The 13,751-nt window shown below is 55.4% G+C and overlaps 2 protein-coding genes across 9 annotated transcripts; both read right to left on the reverse strand.

Moving 5' to 3' along the window:
* Nucleotides 1-2,192: 2,192 nt before the first annotated feature.
* Nucleotides 2,193-5,623, reverse strand: LOC140695420 (melanoma-associated antigen 8-like). 5 transcript variants are annotated; one of them, XM_072958120.1, is made up of 4 exons: nucleotides 5,597-5,623; nucleotides 3,755-3,845; nucleotides 3,535-3,603; nucleotides 2,193-3,460 (listed from the first exon to the last, which is right to left on the reverse strand). In XM_072958120.1, the coding sequence occupies exon 4, from the start codon at nucleotides 3,380-3,382 to the stop codon at nucleotides 2,354-2,356; it is 1,029 nt and encodes a 342-aa protein (XP_072814221.1). In that variant the 5' UTR covers nucleotides 3,383-3,460; nucleotides 3,535-3,603; nucleotides 3,755-3,845; nucleotides 5,597-5,623; the 3' UTR covers nucleotides 2,193-2,353. The 5 variants fall into 5 exon arrangements, with proteins under 5 accessions (XP_072814221.1, XP_072814223.1, XP_072814222.1 ...); XM_072958122.1 differs by lacking the exon at nucleotides 5,597-5,623 and adding an exon at nucleotides 5,337-5,416; XM_072958121.1 differs by lacking the exon at nucleotides 5,597-5,623 and adding an exon at nucleotides 4,738-4,882.
* A 3,879-nt stretch (nucleotides 5,624-9,502) lies between these two features.
* Nucleotides 9,503-12,933, reverse strand: LOC140695427 (melanoma-associated antigen 8-like). 4 transcript variants are annotated; one of them, XM_072958144.1, is made up of 4 exons: nucleotides 12,907-12,933; nucleotides 11,065-11,155; nucleotides 10,845-10,913; nucleotides 9,503-10,770 (listed from the first exon to the last, which is right to left on the reverse strand). In XM_072958144.1, the coding sequence occupies exon 4, from the start codon at nucleotides 10,690-10,692 to the stop codon at nucleotides 9,664-9,666; it is 1,029 nt and encodes a 342-aa protein (XP_072814245.1). In that variant the 5' UTR covers nucleotides 10,693-10,770; nucleotides 10,845-10,913; nucleotides 11,065-11,155; nucleotides 12,907-12,933; the 3' UTR covers nucleotides 9,503-9,663. The 4 variants fall into 4 exon arrangements, with proteins under 4 accessions (XP_072814245.1, XP_072814246.1, XP_072814244.1 ...); XM_072958145.1 differs by lacking the exon at nucleotides 12,907-12,933 and adding an exon at nucleotides 12,647-12,726; XM_072958143.1 differs by lacking the exon at nucleotides 12,907-12,933 and adding an exon at nucleotides 12,048-12,192.
* Between the last annotated feature and the right edge of the window lie 818 nt (nucleotides 12,934-13,751).

The raw sequence follows: 13,751 nt of genomic DNA on the forward strand, positions 1-13,751 counted from the left end.
GAGTTTAGTGCTGATCACTCTCACATTTCCAAGTAAATTTCTATTCCAGTGCGGTGTTATCTACTTTGGCATCGCGAAGTATGATGGAAGCTTTCCCAATTTGTTTTACAAAATAGCAAAACTCAGTCTTGAGCTGCATAAGTACCAATACATGCGTAATCAATATCATTCACAAACTAAGATACTGAAGCTTATTAAATATTATTATTAATATACAGAAATCTGTTGCATCTTATACACTAACAAAGGAGCATCAGAAAGAGAAATTAAGGAAACAATCCCATTTACCATCACATCAAAGAGAATAAAAAAATCTAGTACTAAAGCTAGCTAAGGAGACCAAAGACCTGTACTCCAATAACTACAAGACACTGATGTGAGAAGCTGAAGATGACACCAACAGATGGAAAGATATACCGTGTTCTTGGATTGGAAGAATCAGTGTTGTTGACCATACAACCCAGTGGCCGTACTACCCAAGGCAATCTACAGATTCAAAGCAATCCCTGTCAAAATAACAATGGCATTTTTCTCAGAACAAGAACCAATAAATTAAAAAAGTGTACGGAAAAGGAAAAGAACCCCAATAGCTAAAACAATCTTGAGAATGAAGAACAGAGCGGGAGGAATCATGCTCCCTGACTTTAGACTATACTACAGAGCTGTAGTAATCAAAAGAGTGCGGTACTGGCCCCCAAACAGACACACAGATCAATGGAACAGGATAAAGAGGCGACAAGTAAACCCACACACTTACCGTCAATGAATCTACGACAAAGGAAGCAAGGATATTGAATGGAGAAAAGACAGTCTCTTCAATAAGTGGTTCTGGGAAAACTGGACAGCTACCTGTCAAAGAACGAACTTAGAATATTCTCTAACACCATACACAAAAATAAACACAAGATAGATTAAAGATCTACATTAACTGGATACTATAATACTCCTAGAGGAAAACATAGGCAGAACCCTCTCTGACGTAAATTACAGCAATAACGTTTTCGATCCATCTCCTAAAACAAAGGAAATAAAAGGAAAAATAAACAGCGGGGACCAAATTATACTTAAAAGCTTCTGCACAGCAAAGGAATCCACTGACTAAATAAAAAAAAACAACCTACTGAAGGGGAGAAAATATTTGCAAATGATACAACTGACAAGGGAGCAATAACCACCATATATAAACAGCTCATACAATTCAACATCAAAAAGACAAATGACCCAACTAAAAACGGGCAGAACAACAGAATAGACATCTGTCCAAAGAGGAAATGCAGGTGGCCTGCAGGCACGTGAAAAGATGCTCAGTATAACTAATCATCTGGGAAATGCAAACCAAAACCACAATGAGATATCACCTCATATCTGTCAGAATGGCTACCTTCAAAAAGAACGCGAAGAGCAAATGTCGGCGAAGATGTGGAGAAAAGGGATCCCTCCTACACTGTTGGTGCGGATGTGAATTGGTGTGGCCATTGTGGAAAACAGTATGCCGTTTCTCAGAAAACTAAAAATAGAACCACCAAGTGACCCAGCAATTCCATTCCTGGGTATATATCTCAAAAAAAAAAAAGATACTAATTTGAAAAGATACACGCACCCAATATTCATAGCAGCGTTATCTACAATTGCCAAGATGTGGAAGGAACCTAAATGTCCATCAGCAGATGAATGGATACACACAAACACACACACACACACACACACACACACATACGGAATACTAGTCAGCCATAAAAAACAAAATTTTGCCGTTTGCAGCAACATGGATGGACTTGGAGGACATTATGCTAAGTGAAATAAATCAGACAGAGGAAGACAAATACTGTATGATATCAGTTTATACGTGGACTCTAAAAAATACAACAAACTAGTGACTATAACAAAGAAGCAGACTCATAGAGAACAAACTAGTGATTACCAGGGGGGAGGGGGGAGGGGCAATATAGGGGTGAGGGAGCAGGAGGTCCAAACTATTGGGTGGAAGGAAGGTTCACAACCAGGTTCATTGGGTGCACAACAAGGGGTATATAACCAATATTTTCTCAGAACTGTAAATGAAATGTAATCTTTAAAAAAACTGTATAATAAAATAAAGTATATTGATATTTATTAAAAGGAATAACATCTGAAGCATCACTAAGGGAAATGAAGATGAATTTCCATCTCATTGTAGAGAACAGGAGCCCAGAGATGCTGTACACCGTGTTCCCCCCCACCGGCCCTGGCCCTCACTACCTAAAAGGCTGACTGCTTGCTCTTCAGACACACAGTGAAGAGTCAGCCTCACTTCCTGCCCGGCGGGAGAAGCTGCCGGACAGGGGCCTAGAAGGAGCCCAGCTGCAAGTCTGCCTCAGGCCCCCTCTTCCTCATCACTCACTCGCTCTTCAGACAGGGATGGGAAAGAACTGGGACCCCTTCTATTGACCCTGAGGAAATGTTCCAGGACTTGCAGCTTGCTGGTCTCCGTGTAGGCCCGGGGACCCCACAGGAACTCGTAGCGAGCGGGATCGCTGTTGGCCACCTGCCGGTACTCCACGTACCCCTCCTGCACCCACACGTTGGTGATGAGTTCCCTGGGCTCCCCGTAGATGAAGTGCTCCCTCCCAGCACACAGCCCCATCTTGCTAAGTGCTCGCCAGACTGCCTCCTCAGGAGCAAAGTCGCCCTCCAGGACAATCACACCCAGAAGTATCACCAGGAGGCCAGTGTTGGGCATGCTCTGCCCGTCGTCCTGCATGCCATCGTAGGTGAGGCCCAGGGTGGGGACCAGGACATACAAGTGCTCCCTGGGGTCCACCTCCTTCACATCCACCCCAAAGACCAGCTGCAGACACTCAGAGGCTTGGCTCAAGACCACAGGGAAGTGGTCCTGGTCATCTCTGAGGACCGCATTCAGCATTTCCTCTTTTGAGGTCGGCTGCTTTGTGCGGTACTTGTGGAGCAGGAAGCCCATCAGTTCAGCCATCATTAAATGTAATGCATCTTGGAGCCGGGACTCGGCATCTGCCGGGTCCTGCCCGGAGCTGGGCCCCTCCTCACCTTGGCTTCTGAGGCCATTGTCTTCCGACTGGCTCCATGGAGGGGCTGCCACGGCTGTGGGGGAGGGGCAGACACCCTGAGGGCTCTGCGTGGGACTGGGTGTCCCAGAATCAGCCGCCTCCTCGCCAGTGCCCAGGAACAGGACTGAGTAGGAAGACGACGAGGAGGAGGAGGAGGGAGACAACGGGGATGTGCCGCCTTCCTCCTCCTCCTCCTCCTCCTCGTCCTCCTCCTCCTCGTCCTCCTCCTCCTCCTCCACCCAAATGTCCTGCTCATCCATGGAATCCTCAGCCGCTCTTGGGTCCTTAAAGTCGGCTTCAGTGTGGTGGAGGTCACGCATCTGAACGGGAGGCACGGTGAGTGGTGTCGGGCAGCTGAGAGGAGCGAGGCCAGGGGTGACAGATGGGGACCCACGGGCCTGGGGAAGAAAGGGAGTGTCAGCGGCCCGGGCTGAGAAACCCACCCTGGGGGGCTCTGACAAAGGCCACTTACAGGTCTCCTCTCCAGGGGTGCCCTCGGCCTCACAGGGGCTCTCCTCCTGGTGGACGGTCGTCTGTGAACCTGACGGGGGAAGTAAGGCAGCTCCTCAGGGTGCAGCCGGCACAGCCCGAGGCTTTGGGGGCGACAGGGGGTGGGTGGAGTGGACGTTGGCGTCGTGGGGTCCCCTCTGTTCCAGGAGCCCCCGGGCACACACTCAGGGCCCACACCTCACCTTCAGTCCTGACACTGCCGGCCTCCTGTGCTCTGTGACCCGAGGACACGTGTCTCAGACCTAGGCCTTCACCTCCCGGTGTCTGGAGCCCCTGGGAGAGAAAGGAGGGGAGACCTGGGGTCTACACTGTGGCACAGCCCTGGACCCGCGTGCTGGCAGCAGGCCTGGGCTCTGGCAGGTTCCCACTCTTCTAGGGTGGGAGGTCCTCTCCGCGCTAACTCAGGGTCCTCACCGTGACTCCAAGCGGGACCTGGGATTCTGCGCTCCAACCACCTGAGGGCCCCATCCTGATAGTAAGTCCCCGGTCTCTCTGAGCCCTGGATGCGGAAGTCAGGACACACCACGTGTGCTCATCCCGCCTGGGGGCCTCCCAGGGCTGACAGCAGGGGCAGGATCGGTTGCGTCCCCTCTGTTCTGGGGTTTCTGGTCCCCTCACTCCTCCCTCAGGGTCCTCCCCTTGACTCCTGGCAGGAGCTGAGATTCCCCCCTCAGCCCACCTGAGGCCCCGCCCGTCATTCCGGGACGCCAGTCCTTCCGAGACCCGCATTTCGGGAACTGCTGCCCGAGGTCCTCCCGCCCCATGGTCTCCCAGGACTGGCTCTGTTCTGGGGTCCAGGGTCCCTGAATGCTAACTCGCGGTCGGCACCTTCACTCCCAGGCGGCCCTGAGATTCTCTCCTCCGCAGACCTGAGGCCCCCGCCCTTTCACTATGTCCCCAGTCTGTCTGAGACTCGGATGCGGAAGTCAGGACAAACCACGTGGGCCTGTCCTCCCCTCGGGCCGCCGGACGGCTGAAAGCAAGGGCGCCTTTCTGTGGGGTGGCCACTTTTCTGGGTTCAGGGGCCCCTCCTTCCTCCTTCAGGGTCCTCACTTTGACTCAGGCGGCATGTAGCCTCCCCTTGGAACCCCCGAGGCCCCGCCCCTCATCCCAGGACCCCAGTCCCTCTGAGGCCCGGATGGCAGGAAATGCCGCCGGTGCTCACCCTGCCCCAAGGCCTCCAAGCCCCAACACTGTCCCGGGGTGCAGGAATCCTCCGTTCTCCCTCGGGGTCCTCACTTTGACTCAGGCGGCATGTAGCCTCCCCTTGGAACCCCCGAAGCCACGCCCCTCATCCCAGGACCCCAGTCCCTCCGAGACCCGGATGGCAGGAAATGCCGCCTGTGCTTGTTCCGACCTGTGGCCTCCCAGGACCGACTGTGTTTTGGGGTCCAGGGTCCTCACTGCTCGCTCACAGTCATCAGCTTCACTCCCAGTGGGACCTTGGATTCTCTCCTCTGCAGATCTGAGGGTCCCCCCACCCCCCATCTCACACTAAGTCCCCGGTCTCTCTGAGACCAGGGTGCCGCAGTCAGGACACGACACGTGGGCCCGTCCTGCCCTCGGGCCTCCGGACAGCTGCTAGCAAGGTTCCCTGTCTGTGGGATGGCCTCTTTTCCGGGTTCCGGGAGCCCTCAGTTCTCCCTCAGGGTCGTCACTTAGGCGTCATGTCGTCTAGCCTCTGGCCACCCGAGGCCCCGCCCCGCACCCCAGGACCCCAGTCCCTCGGAGACCCGGGTGTCAGGAAATGCCGCCGGTGCTCACCCTGCCCCAAGGCCTCCAATGTCCAACACTGTCCCCGGGTGCAGGAATCCTCCGTTGTCCCTCGGGGTCCTCACTTTGACTCAGGCGGCATGCAGCCTCCCCTTGGAACCCCCGAAGCCCCGCCCCTCATCCCAGGACCCCAATCCCTCTGAGGCCCGGATGGCAAGAAATGCCGCCGGTGCTCACCCTGCCCCAAGGCCTCCAAGCCCCAACACTGTCCCGGGGTGCAGGAATCCTCCGTTCTCCCTCGGGGTCCTCACCTTGACTCAGGCGGCATGTGGTCTCCCCTCTGGCCACCCGAGGCCCCGCCCCTCATCCCAGGACCCCAGTCCCTCCGAGACCCGGATGTCAGGAAGTCAGGGCCCCACGAGTGCTCATCACACGCAGGCCCTCCCAGGGCTGACAGCAGGGGCGGGATCTGTTTGGCCACTTCTGTCCTCCGTCAGGGTCCTCAGCTGCAGCCCTGGCGGTTCCTGGGACGCCCCCTTGTTGACCCGAGCCCACACCCTCACACCAATGCCCTCACTGCCCAGAGACCCCCAGGGGAGTCTGTGGACTCACATCAGGCCACCAAGCCCAGGGCTTCCCAGGACCGTGGACGCCAGGGGCTGAGATGGATTCCCCGGGGGTCCCTCAGCCCTCCCTCTGCTCCCCACCTGGGCTCCAGGCTGGGCCTGGGCCCCTCCCTCTGCCCACCTCAGTTTGCTCCCCTTGGACCCAGGCCCCTCCACAGCCTGGACCCCCGAGAGGGAAGCGGGGGTGGGGGTTGGGGCACTGATCCCCGCCACCCTGCCTGCGGTCTCCCAGGGCTGACAGCGGAACCGACCTGGATTTATCGTGTTCCATTGATCTGTGTCCCTCCACACGGTTCCACCTTGACTCCTGGCAGCGCTGGGCTCCTTCCCTGTGCAGACCTGAAGCCGGCCTCCCTCACCCAGGCCCTCACCTCTCTCACCCCCCAGGGAGGGGGCATCAGCGCCCGTCAGATCCGGACCCCGTGCCCGGGGCTCTCCCAGGGCTGTCGGGGGGGCCGGAGGTGGATTCCCTGTTTGGAATTCAGCCTCGGTGGGTGTTTCCTCCCTGCGATTTCCAGGACCATTCCTCATCTATGGCTTTGGATTCTGACCATCGAGGGGAGCTGACCCATCAGTGTAAGTGTCCAGCAGACAGTTTCCAAGAACACACCCCAGTAAATCCTACCCCAAGTTTGGGGCGGTTTCCAAACCTCTTCAACTATATATGCCAAGACTGAGTACACTGTGAGCCACATTAAACGCCACTCCTCCCTGCAGTTGGAGCATTCTGAGTGTTCTAGCAGCTCAGGCAGGATAAGCAGGTCTCTAAGCATCCCTGAACAAAGTACACCTTCCCTTCTCGCCCAGGAGATGTATCCACGATCCCAGAGGGACTTCTCAGAGCAATCTCCCACCTGACACGTTCCTCTCACCACTAACAAGTGCCGTCTGCACGTCTGCCTGCCGCCAACACCCAGCTTCATTACCATCACCTCCCACAGAAGGAGCCCCGCCCTCCCCCCACCCCAGCTTCCCAAAGCCCTGAACTGCCCTGGCGCTGGGCACTTACACTTGGGTGCTCTCTCCCGGACCCCCACCCCCTCGCCCTATTTTCCTTTGCCCTATGGGACTCAGGAGACATGTCACCAACTTCCCGATGTGACTGCGGCTCCTAGACTATCCTAGGTGTGGGCTGTCCTGCTTTTCCGAGTGTCCCCACTGCTAACACCGAGCCCTCCAGAGAGCAGAGGCTCGGTGTACGTCTGCGGATGAACTGAGATGGTGAGCAGGGATCCTATTGATTCAGGTTGCCTTTCTCCTCCTTTCTTAACTGAGCCAGACAAATCCAGGTTATACACACATAATTATAATTTTATAGACTGACAGAAGAAAAGGGATAAGGAGCCAATAATTAACTATCTTTCACTTTTACTTCTCTCTCTCTTGACCCCACCGAGTTTAGTGCTGATCACTCTCACATTTCCAAGTAAATTTCTATTCCAGTGCGGTGTTATCTACTTTGGCATCGCGAAGTATGATGGAAGCTTTCCCAATTTGTTTTACAAAATAGCAAAACTCAGTCTTGAGCTGCATAAGTACCAATACATGCGTAATCAATATCATTCACAAACTAAGATACTGAAGCTTATTAAATATTATTATTAATATACAGAAATCTGTTGCATCTTATACACTAACAAAGGAGCATCAGAAAGAGAAATTAAGGAAACAATCCCATTTACCATCACATCAAAGAGAATAAAAAAATCTAGTACTAAAGCTAGCTAAGGAGACCAAAGACCTGTACTCCAATAACTACAAGACACTGATGTGAGAAGCTGAAGATGACACCAACAGATGGAAAGATATACCGTGTTCTTGGATTGGAAGAATCAGTGTTGTTGACCATACAACCCAGTGGCCGTACTACCCAAGGCAATCTACAGATTCAAAGCAATCCCTGTCAAAATAACAATGGCATTTTTCTCAGAACAAGAACCAATAACTTAAAAAAGTGTACGGAAAAGGAAAAGAACCCCAATAGCTAAAACAATCTTGAGAATGAAGAACAGAGCGGGAGGAATCATGCTCCCTGACTTTAGACTATACTACAGAGCTGTAGTAATCAAAAGAGTGCGGTACTGGCCCCCAAACAGACACACAGATCAATGGAACAGGATAAAGAGGCGACAAGTAAACCCACACACTTACCGTCAATGAATCTACGACAAAGGAAGCAAGGATATTGAATGGAGAAAAGACAGTCTCTTCAATAAGTGGTTCTGGGAAAACTGGACAGCTACCTGTCAAAGAACGAACTTAGAACATTCTCTAACACCATACACAAAAATAAACACAAGATAGATTAAAGATCTACATTAACTGGATACTATAATACTCCTAGAGGAAAACATAGGCAGAACCCTCTCTGACGTAAATTACAGCAATAACGTTTTCGATCCATCTCCTAAAACAAAGGAAATAAAAGGAAAAATAAACAGCGGGGACCAAATTATACTTAAAAGCTTCTGCACAGCAAAGGAATCCACTGACTAAATAAAAAAAAACAACCTACTGAAGGGGAGAAAATATTTGCAAATGATACAACTGACAAGGGAGCAATAACCACCATATATAAACAGCTCATACAATTCAACATCAAAAAGACAAATGACCCAACTAAAAACGGGCAGAACAACAGAATAGACATCTGTCCAAAGAGGAAATGCAGGTGGCCTGCAGGCACGTGAAAAGATGCTCAGTATAACTAATCATCTGGGAAATGCAAACCAAAACCACAATGAGATATCACCTCATATCTGTCAGAATGGCTACCTTCAAAAAGAACGCGAAGAGCAAATGTCGGCGAAGATGTGGAGAAAAGGGATCCCTCCTACACTGTTGGTGCGGATGTGAATTGGTGTGGCCATTGTGGAAAACAGTATGCCGTTTCTCAGAAAACTAAAAATAGAACCACCAAGTGACCCAGCAATTCCATTCCTGGGTATATATCTCAAAAAAAAAAAAAAAGATACTAATTTGAAAAGATACACGCACCCAATATTCATAGCAGCGTTATCTACAATTGCCAAGATGTGGAAGGAACCTAAATGTCCATCAGCAGATGAATGGATACACACAAACACACACACACACACACACACACACACACATACGGAATACTAGTCAGCCATAAAAAACAAAATTTTGCCGTTTGCAGCAACATGGATGGACTTGGAGGACATTATGCTAAGTGAAATAAATCAGACAGAGGAAGACAAATACTGTATGATATCAGTTTATACGTGGACTCTAAAAAATACAACAAACTAGTGACTATAACAAAGAAGCAGACTCATAGAGAACAAACTAGTGATTACCAGGGGGGAGGGGGGAGGGGCAATATAGGGGTGAGGGAGCGGGAGGTCCAAACTATTGGGTGGAAGGAAGGTTCACAACCAGGTTCATTGGGTGCACAACAAGGGGTATATAACCAATATTTTCTCAGAACTGTAAATGAAATGTAATCTTTAAAACAACTGTATAATAAAATAAAGTATATTGATATTTATTAAAAGGAATAACATCTGAAGCATCACTAAGGGAAATGAAGATGAATTTCCATCTCATTGTAGAGAACAGGAGCCCAGAGATGCTGTACACCGTGTTCCCCCCCACCGGCCCTGGCCCTCACTACCTAAAAGGCTGACTGCTTGCTCTTCAGACACACAGTGAAGAGTCAGCCTCACTTCCTGCCCGGCGGGAGAAGCTGCCGGACAGGGGCCTAGAAGGAGCCCAGCTGCAAGTCTGCCTCAGGCCCCCTCTTCCTCATCACTCACTCGCTCTTCAGACAGGGATGGGAAAGAACTGGGACCCCTTCTATTGACCCTGAGGAAATGTTCCAGGACTTGCAGCTTGCTGGTCTCCGTGTAGGCCCGGGGACCCCACAGGAACTCGTAGCGAGCGGGATCGCTGTTGGCCACCTGCCGGTACTCCACGTACCCCTCCTGCACCCACACGTTGGTGATGAGTTCCCTGGGCTCCCCGTAGATGAAGTGCTCCCTCCCAGCACACAGCCCCATCTTGCTAAGTGCTCGCCAGACTGCCTCCTCAGGAGCAAAGTCGCCCTCCAGGACAATCACACCCAGAAGTATCACCAGGAGGCCAGTGTTGGGCATGCTCTGCCCGTCGTCCTGCATGCCATCGTAGGTGAGGCCCAGGGTGGGGACCAGGACATACAAGTGCTCCCTGGGGGCCACCTCCTTCACATCCACCCCAAAGACCAGCTGCAGACACTCAGAGGCTTGGCTCAAGACCACAGGGAAGTGGTCCTGGTCATCTCTGAGGACCGCATTCAGCATTTCCTCTTTTGAGGTCGGCTGCTTTGTGCGGTACTTGTGGAGCAGGAAGCCCATCAGTTCAGCCATCATTAAATGTAATGCATCTTGGAGCCGGGACTCGGCATCTGCCGGGTCCTGCCCGGAGCTGGGCCCCTCCTCACCTTGGCTTCTGAGGCCATTGTCTTCCGACTGGCTCCATGGAGGGGCTGCCACGGCTGTGGGGGAGGGGCAGACACCCTGAGGGCTCTGCGTGGGACTGGGTGTCCCAGAATCAGCCGCCTCCTCGCCAGTGCCCAGGAACAGGACTGAGTAGGAAGACGACGAGGAGGAGGAGGAGGGAGACAACGGGGATGTGCCGCCTTCCTCCTCCTCCTCCTCCTCCTCGTCCTCCTCCTCCTCGTCCTCCTCCTCCTCCTCCACCCAAATGTCCTGCTCATCCATGGAATCCTCAGCCTCTCTTGGGTCCTGAAAGTCGGCTTCAGTGTGGTGGAGGTCACGCATCTGAACGGGAGGCACGGTGAGTGGTGTCGGGCAGCTGAGAGGAGCGAGGCCAGGGGTGACAGATGGGGACCCACGGGCCTGGGGAAGAAAGGGAGTGTCAGCGGCCCGGGCTGAGAAACCCACCCTGGGGGGCTCTGACAAAGGCCACTTACAGGTCTCCTCTCCAGGGGTGCCCTCGGCCTCACAGGGGCTCTCCTCCTGGTGGACGGTCGTCTGTGAACCTGACGGGGGAAGTAAGGCAGCTCCTCAGGGTGCAGCCGGCACAGCCCGAGGCTTTGGGGGCGACAGGGGGTGGGTGGAGTGGACGTTGGCGTCGTGGGGTCCCCTCTGTTCCAGGAGCCCCCGGGCACACACTCAGGGCCCACACCTCACCTTCAGTCCTGACACTGCCGGCCTCCTGTGCTCTGTGACCCGAGGACACGTGTCTCAGACCTAGGCCTTCACCTCCCGGTGTCTGGAGCCCCTGGGAGAGAAAGGAGGGGAGACCTGGGGTCTACACTGTGGCACAGCCCTGGACCCGCGTGCTGGCAGCAGGCCTGGGCTCTGGCAGGTTCCCACTCTTCTAGGGTGGGAGGTCCTCTCCGCGCTAACTCAGGGTCCTCACCGTGACTCCAAGCGGGACCTGGGATTCTGCGCTCCAACCACCTGAGGGCCCCATCCTGATAGTAAGTCCCCGGTCTCTCTGAGCCCTGGATGCGGAAGTCAGGACACACCACGTGTGCTCATCCCGCCTGGGGGCCTCCCAGGGCTGACAGCAGGGGCAGGATCGGTTGCGTCCCCTCTGTTCTGGGGTTTCTGGTCCCCTCACTCCTCCCTCAGGGTCCTCCCCTTGACTCCTGGCAGGAGCTGAGATTCCCCCCTCAGCCCACCTGAGGCCCCGCCCGTCATTCCGGGACGCCAGTCCTTCCGAGACCCGCATTTCAGGAACTGCTGCCCGAGGTCCTCCCGCCCCATGGTCTCCCAGGACTGGCTCTGTTCTGGGGTCCAGGGTCCCTGAATGCTAACTCGCGGTCGGCACCTTCACTCCCAGGCGGCCCTGAGATTCTCTCCTCCGCAGACCTGAGGCCCCCGCCCTTTCACTATGTCCCCAGTCTGTCTGAGACTCGGATGCGGAAGTCAGGACAAACCACGTGGGCCTGTCCTCCCCTCGGGCCGCCGGACGGCTGAAAGCAAGGGCGCCTTTCTGTGGGGTGGCCACTTTTCTGGGTTCAGGGGCCCCTCCTTCCTCCTTCAGGGTCCTCACTTTGACTCAGGCGGCATGTAGCCTCCCCTTGGAACCCCCGAGGCCCCGCCCCTCATCCCAGGACCCCAGTCCCTCTGAGGCCCGGATGGCAGGAAATGCCGCCGGTGCTCACCCTGCCCCAAGGCCTCCAAGCCCCAACACTGTCCCGGGGTGCAGGAATCCTCCGTTCTCCCTCGGGGTCCTCACTTTGACTCAGGCGGCATGTAGCCTCCCCTTGGAACCCCCGAAGCCACGCCCCTCATCCCAGGACCCCAGTCCCTCCGAGACCCGGATGGCAGGAAATGCCGCCTGTGCTTGTTCCGACCTGTGGCCTCCCAGGACCGACTGTGTTTTGGGGTCCAGGGTCCTCACTGCTCGCTCACAGTCATCAGCTTCACTCCCAGTGGGACCTTGGATTCTCTCCTCTGCAGATCTGAGGGTCCCCCCACCCCCCATCTCACACTAAGTCCCCGGTCTCTCTGAGACCAGGGTGCCGCAGTCAGGACACGACACGTGGGCCCGTCCTGCCCTCGGGCCTCCGGACAGCTGCTAACAAGGTTCCCTGTCTGTGGGATGGCCTCTTTTCCGGGTTCCGGGAGCCCTCAGTTCTCCCTCAGGGTCGTCACTTAGGCGTCATGTCGTCTAGCCTCTGGCCACCCGAGGCCCCGCCCCTCACCCCAGGACCCCAGTCCCTCGGAGACCCGGGTGTCAGGAAATGCCGCCGGTGCTCACCCTGCCCCAAGGCCTCCAATGTCCAACACTGTCCCCGGGTGCAGGAATCCTCCGTTGTCCCTCGGGGTCCTCACTTTGACTCAGGCGGCATGCAGCCTCCCCTTGGAACCCCCGAAGCCCCGCCCCTCATCCCAGGACCCCAATCCCTCTGAGGCCCGGATGGCAAGAAATGCCGCCGGTGCTCACCCTGCCCCAAGGCCTCCAAGCCCCAACACTGTCCCGGGGTGCAGGAATCCTCCGTTCTCCCTCGGGGTCCTCACCTTGACTCAGGCGGCATGTGGTCTCCCCTCTGGCCACCCGAGGCCCCGCCCCTCATCCCAGGACCCCAGTCCCTCCGAGACCCGGATGTCAGGAAGTCAGGGCCCCACGAGTGCTCATCACACGCAGGCCCTCCCAGGGCTGACAGCAGGGGCGGGATCTGTTTGGCCACTTCTGTCCTCCGTCAGGGTCCTCAGCTTCAGCCCTGGCGGTTCCTGGGACGCCCCCTTGTTGACCCGAGCCCACACCCTCACACCAAGGCCCTCACTGCCCAGAGACCCCCAGGGGAGTCTGTGGACTCACATCAGGCCACCAAGCCCAGGGCTTCCCAGGACCGTGGACGCCAGGGGCTGAGATGGATTCCCCGGGGGTCCCTCAGCCCTCCCTCTGCTCCCCACCTGGGCTCCAGGCTGGGCCTGGGCCCCTCCCTCTGCCCACCTCAGTTTGCTCCCCTTGGACCCAGGCCCCTCCACAGCCTGGACCCCCGAGAGGGAAGCGGGGGTGGGGGTTGGGGCACTGATCCCCGCCACCCTGCCTGCGGTCTCCCAGGGCTGACAGCGGAACCGACCTGGATTTATCGTGTTCCATTGATCTGTGTCCCTCCACACGGTTCCACCTTGACTCCTGGCAGCGCTGGGCTCCTTCCCTGTGCAGACCTGAAGCCGGCCTCCCTCACCCAGGCCCTCACCTCTCTCACCCCCCAGGGAGGGGGCATCAGCGCCCGTCAGATCCGGACCCCGTGCCCGGGGCTCTCCCAGGGCTGTCGGGGGGGCCGGAGGTGGATTCCCTGTTTGGAATTCAGCCTCGGTGGGTGTTTCCTCCCTGCGATTTCCAGGACCATTCCTCA

This window comes from Vicugna pacos, unplaced genomic scaffold (genome assembly GCF_048564905.1).
Source record: "Vicugna pacos unplaced genomic scaffold, VicPac4 scaffold_204, whole genome shotgun sequence".
Lineage (NCBI taxonomy): Eukaryota > Metazoa > Chordata > Mammalia > Artiodactyla > Camelidae > Vicugna > Vicugna pacos.

Bases quoted from the DNA above. Each gene is read 5' to 3' on its own strand.
- LOC140695420 (XM_072958120.1), bottom strand. From the start codon at position 3,382: ATGCGTGACCTCCACCACACTGAAGCCGACTTTAAGGACCCAAGAGCG.
- LOC140695427 (XM_072958144.1), bottom strand. From the start codon at position 10,692: ATGCGTGACCTCCACCACACTGAAGCCGACTTTCAGGACCCAAGAGAG.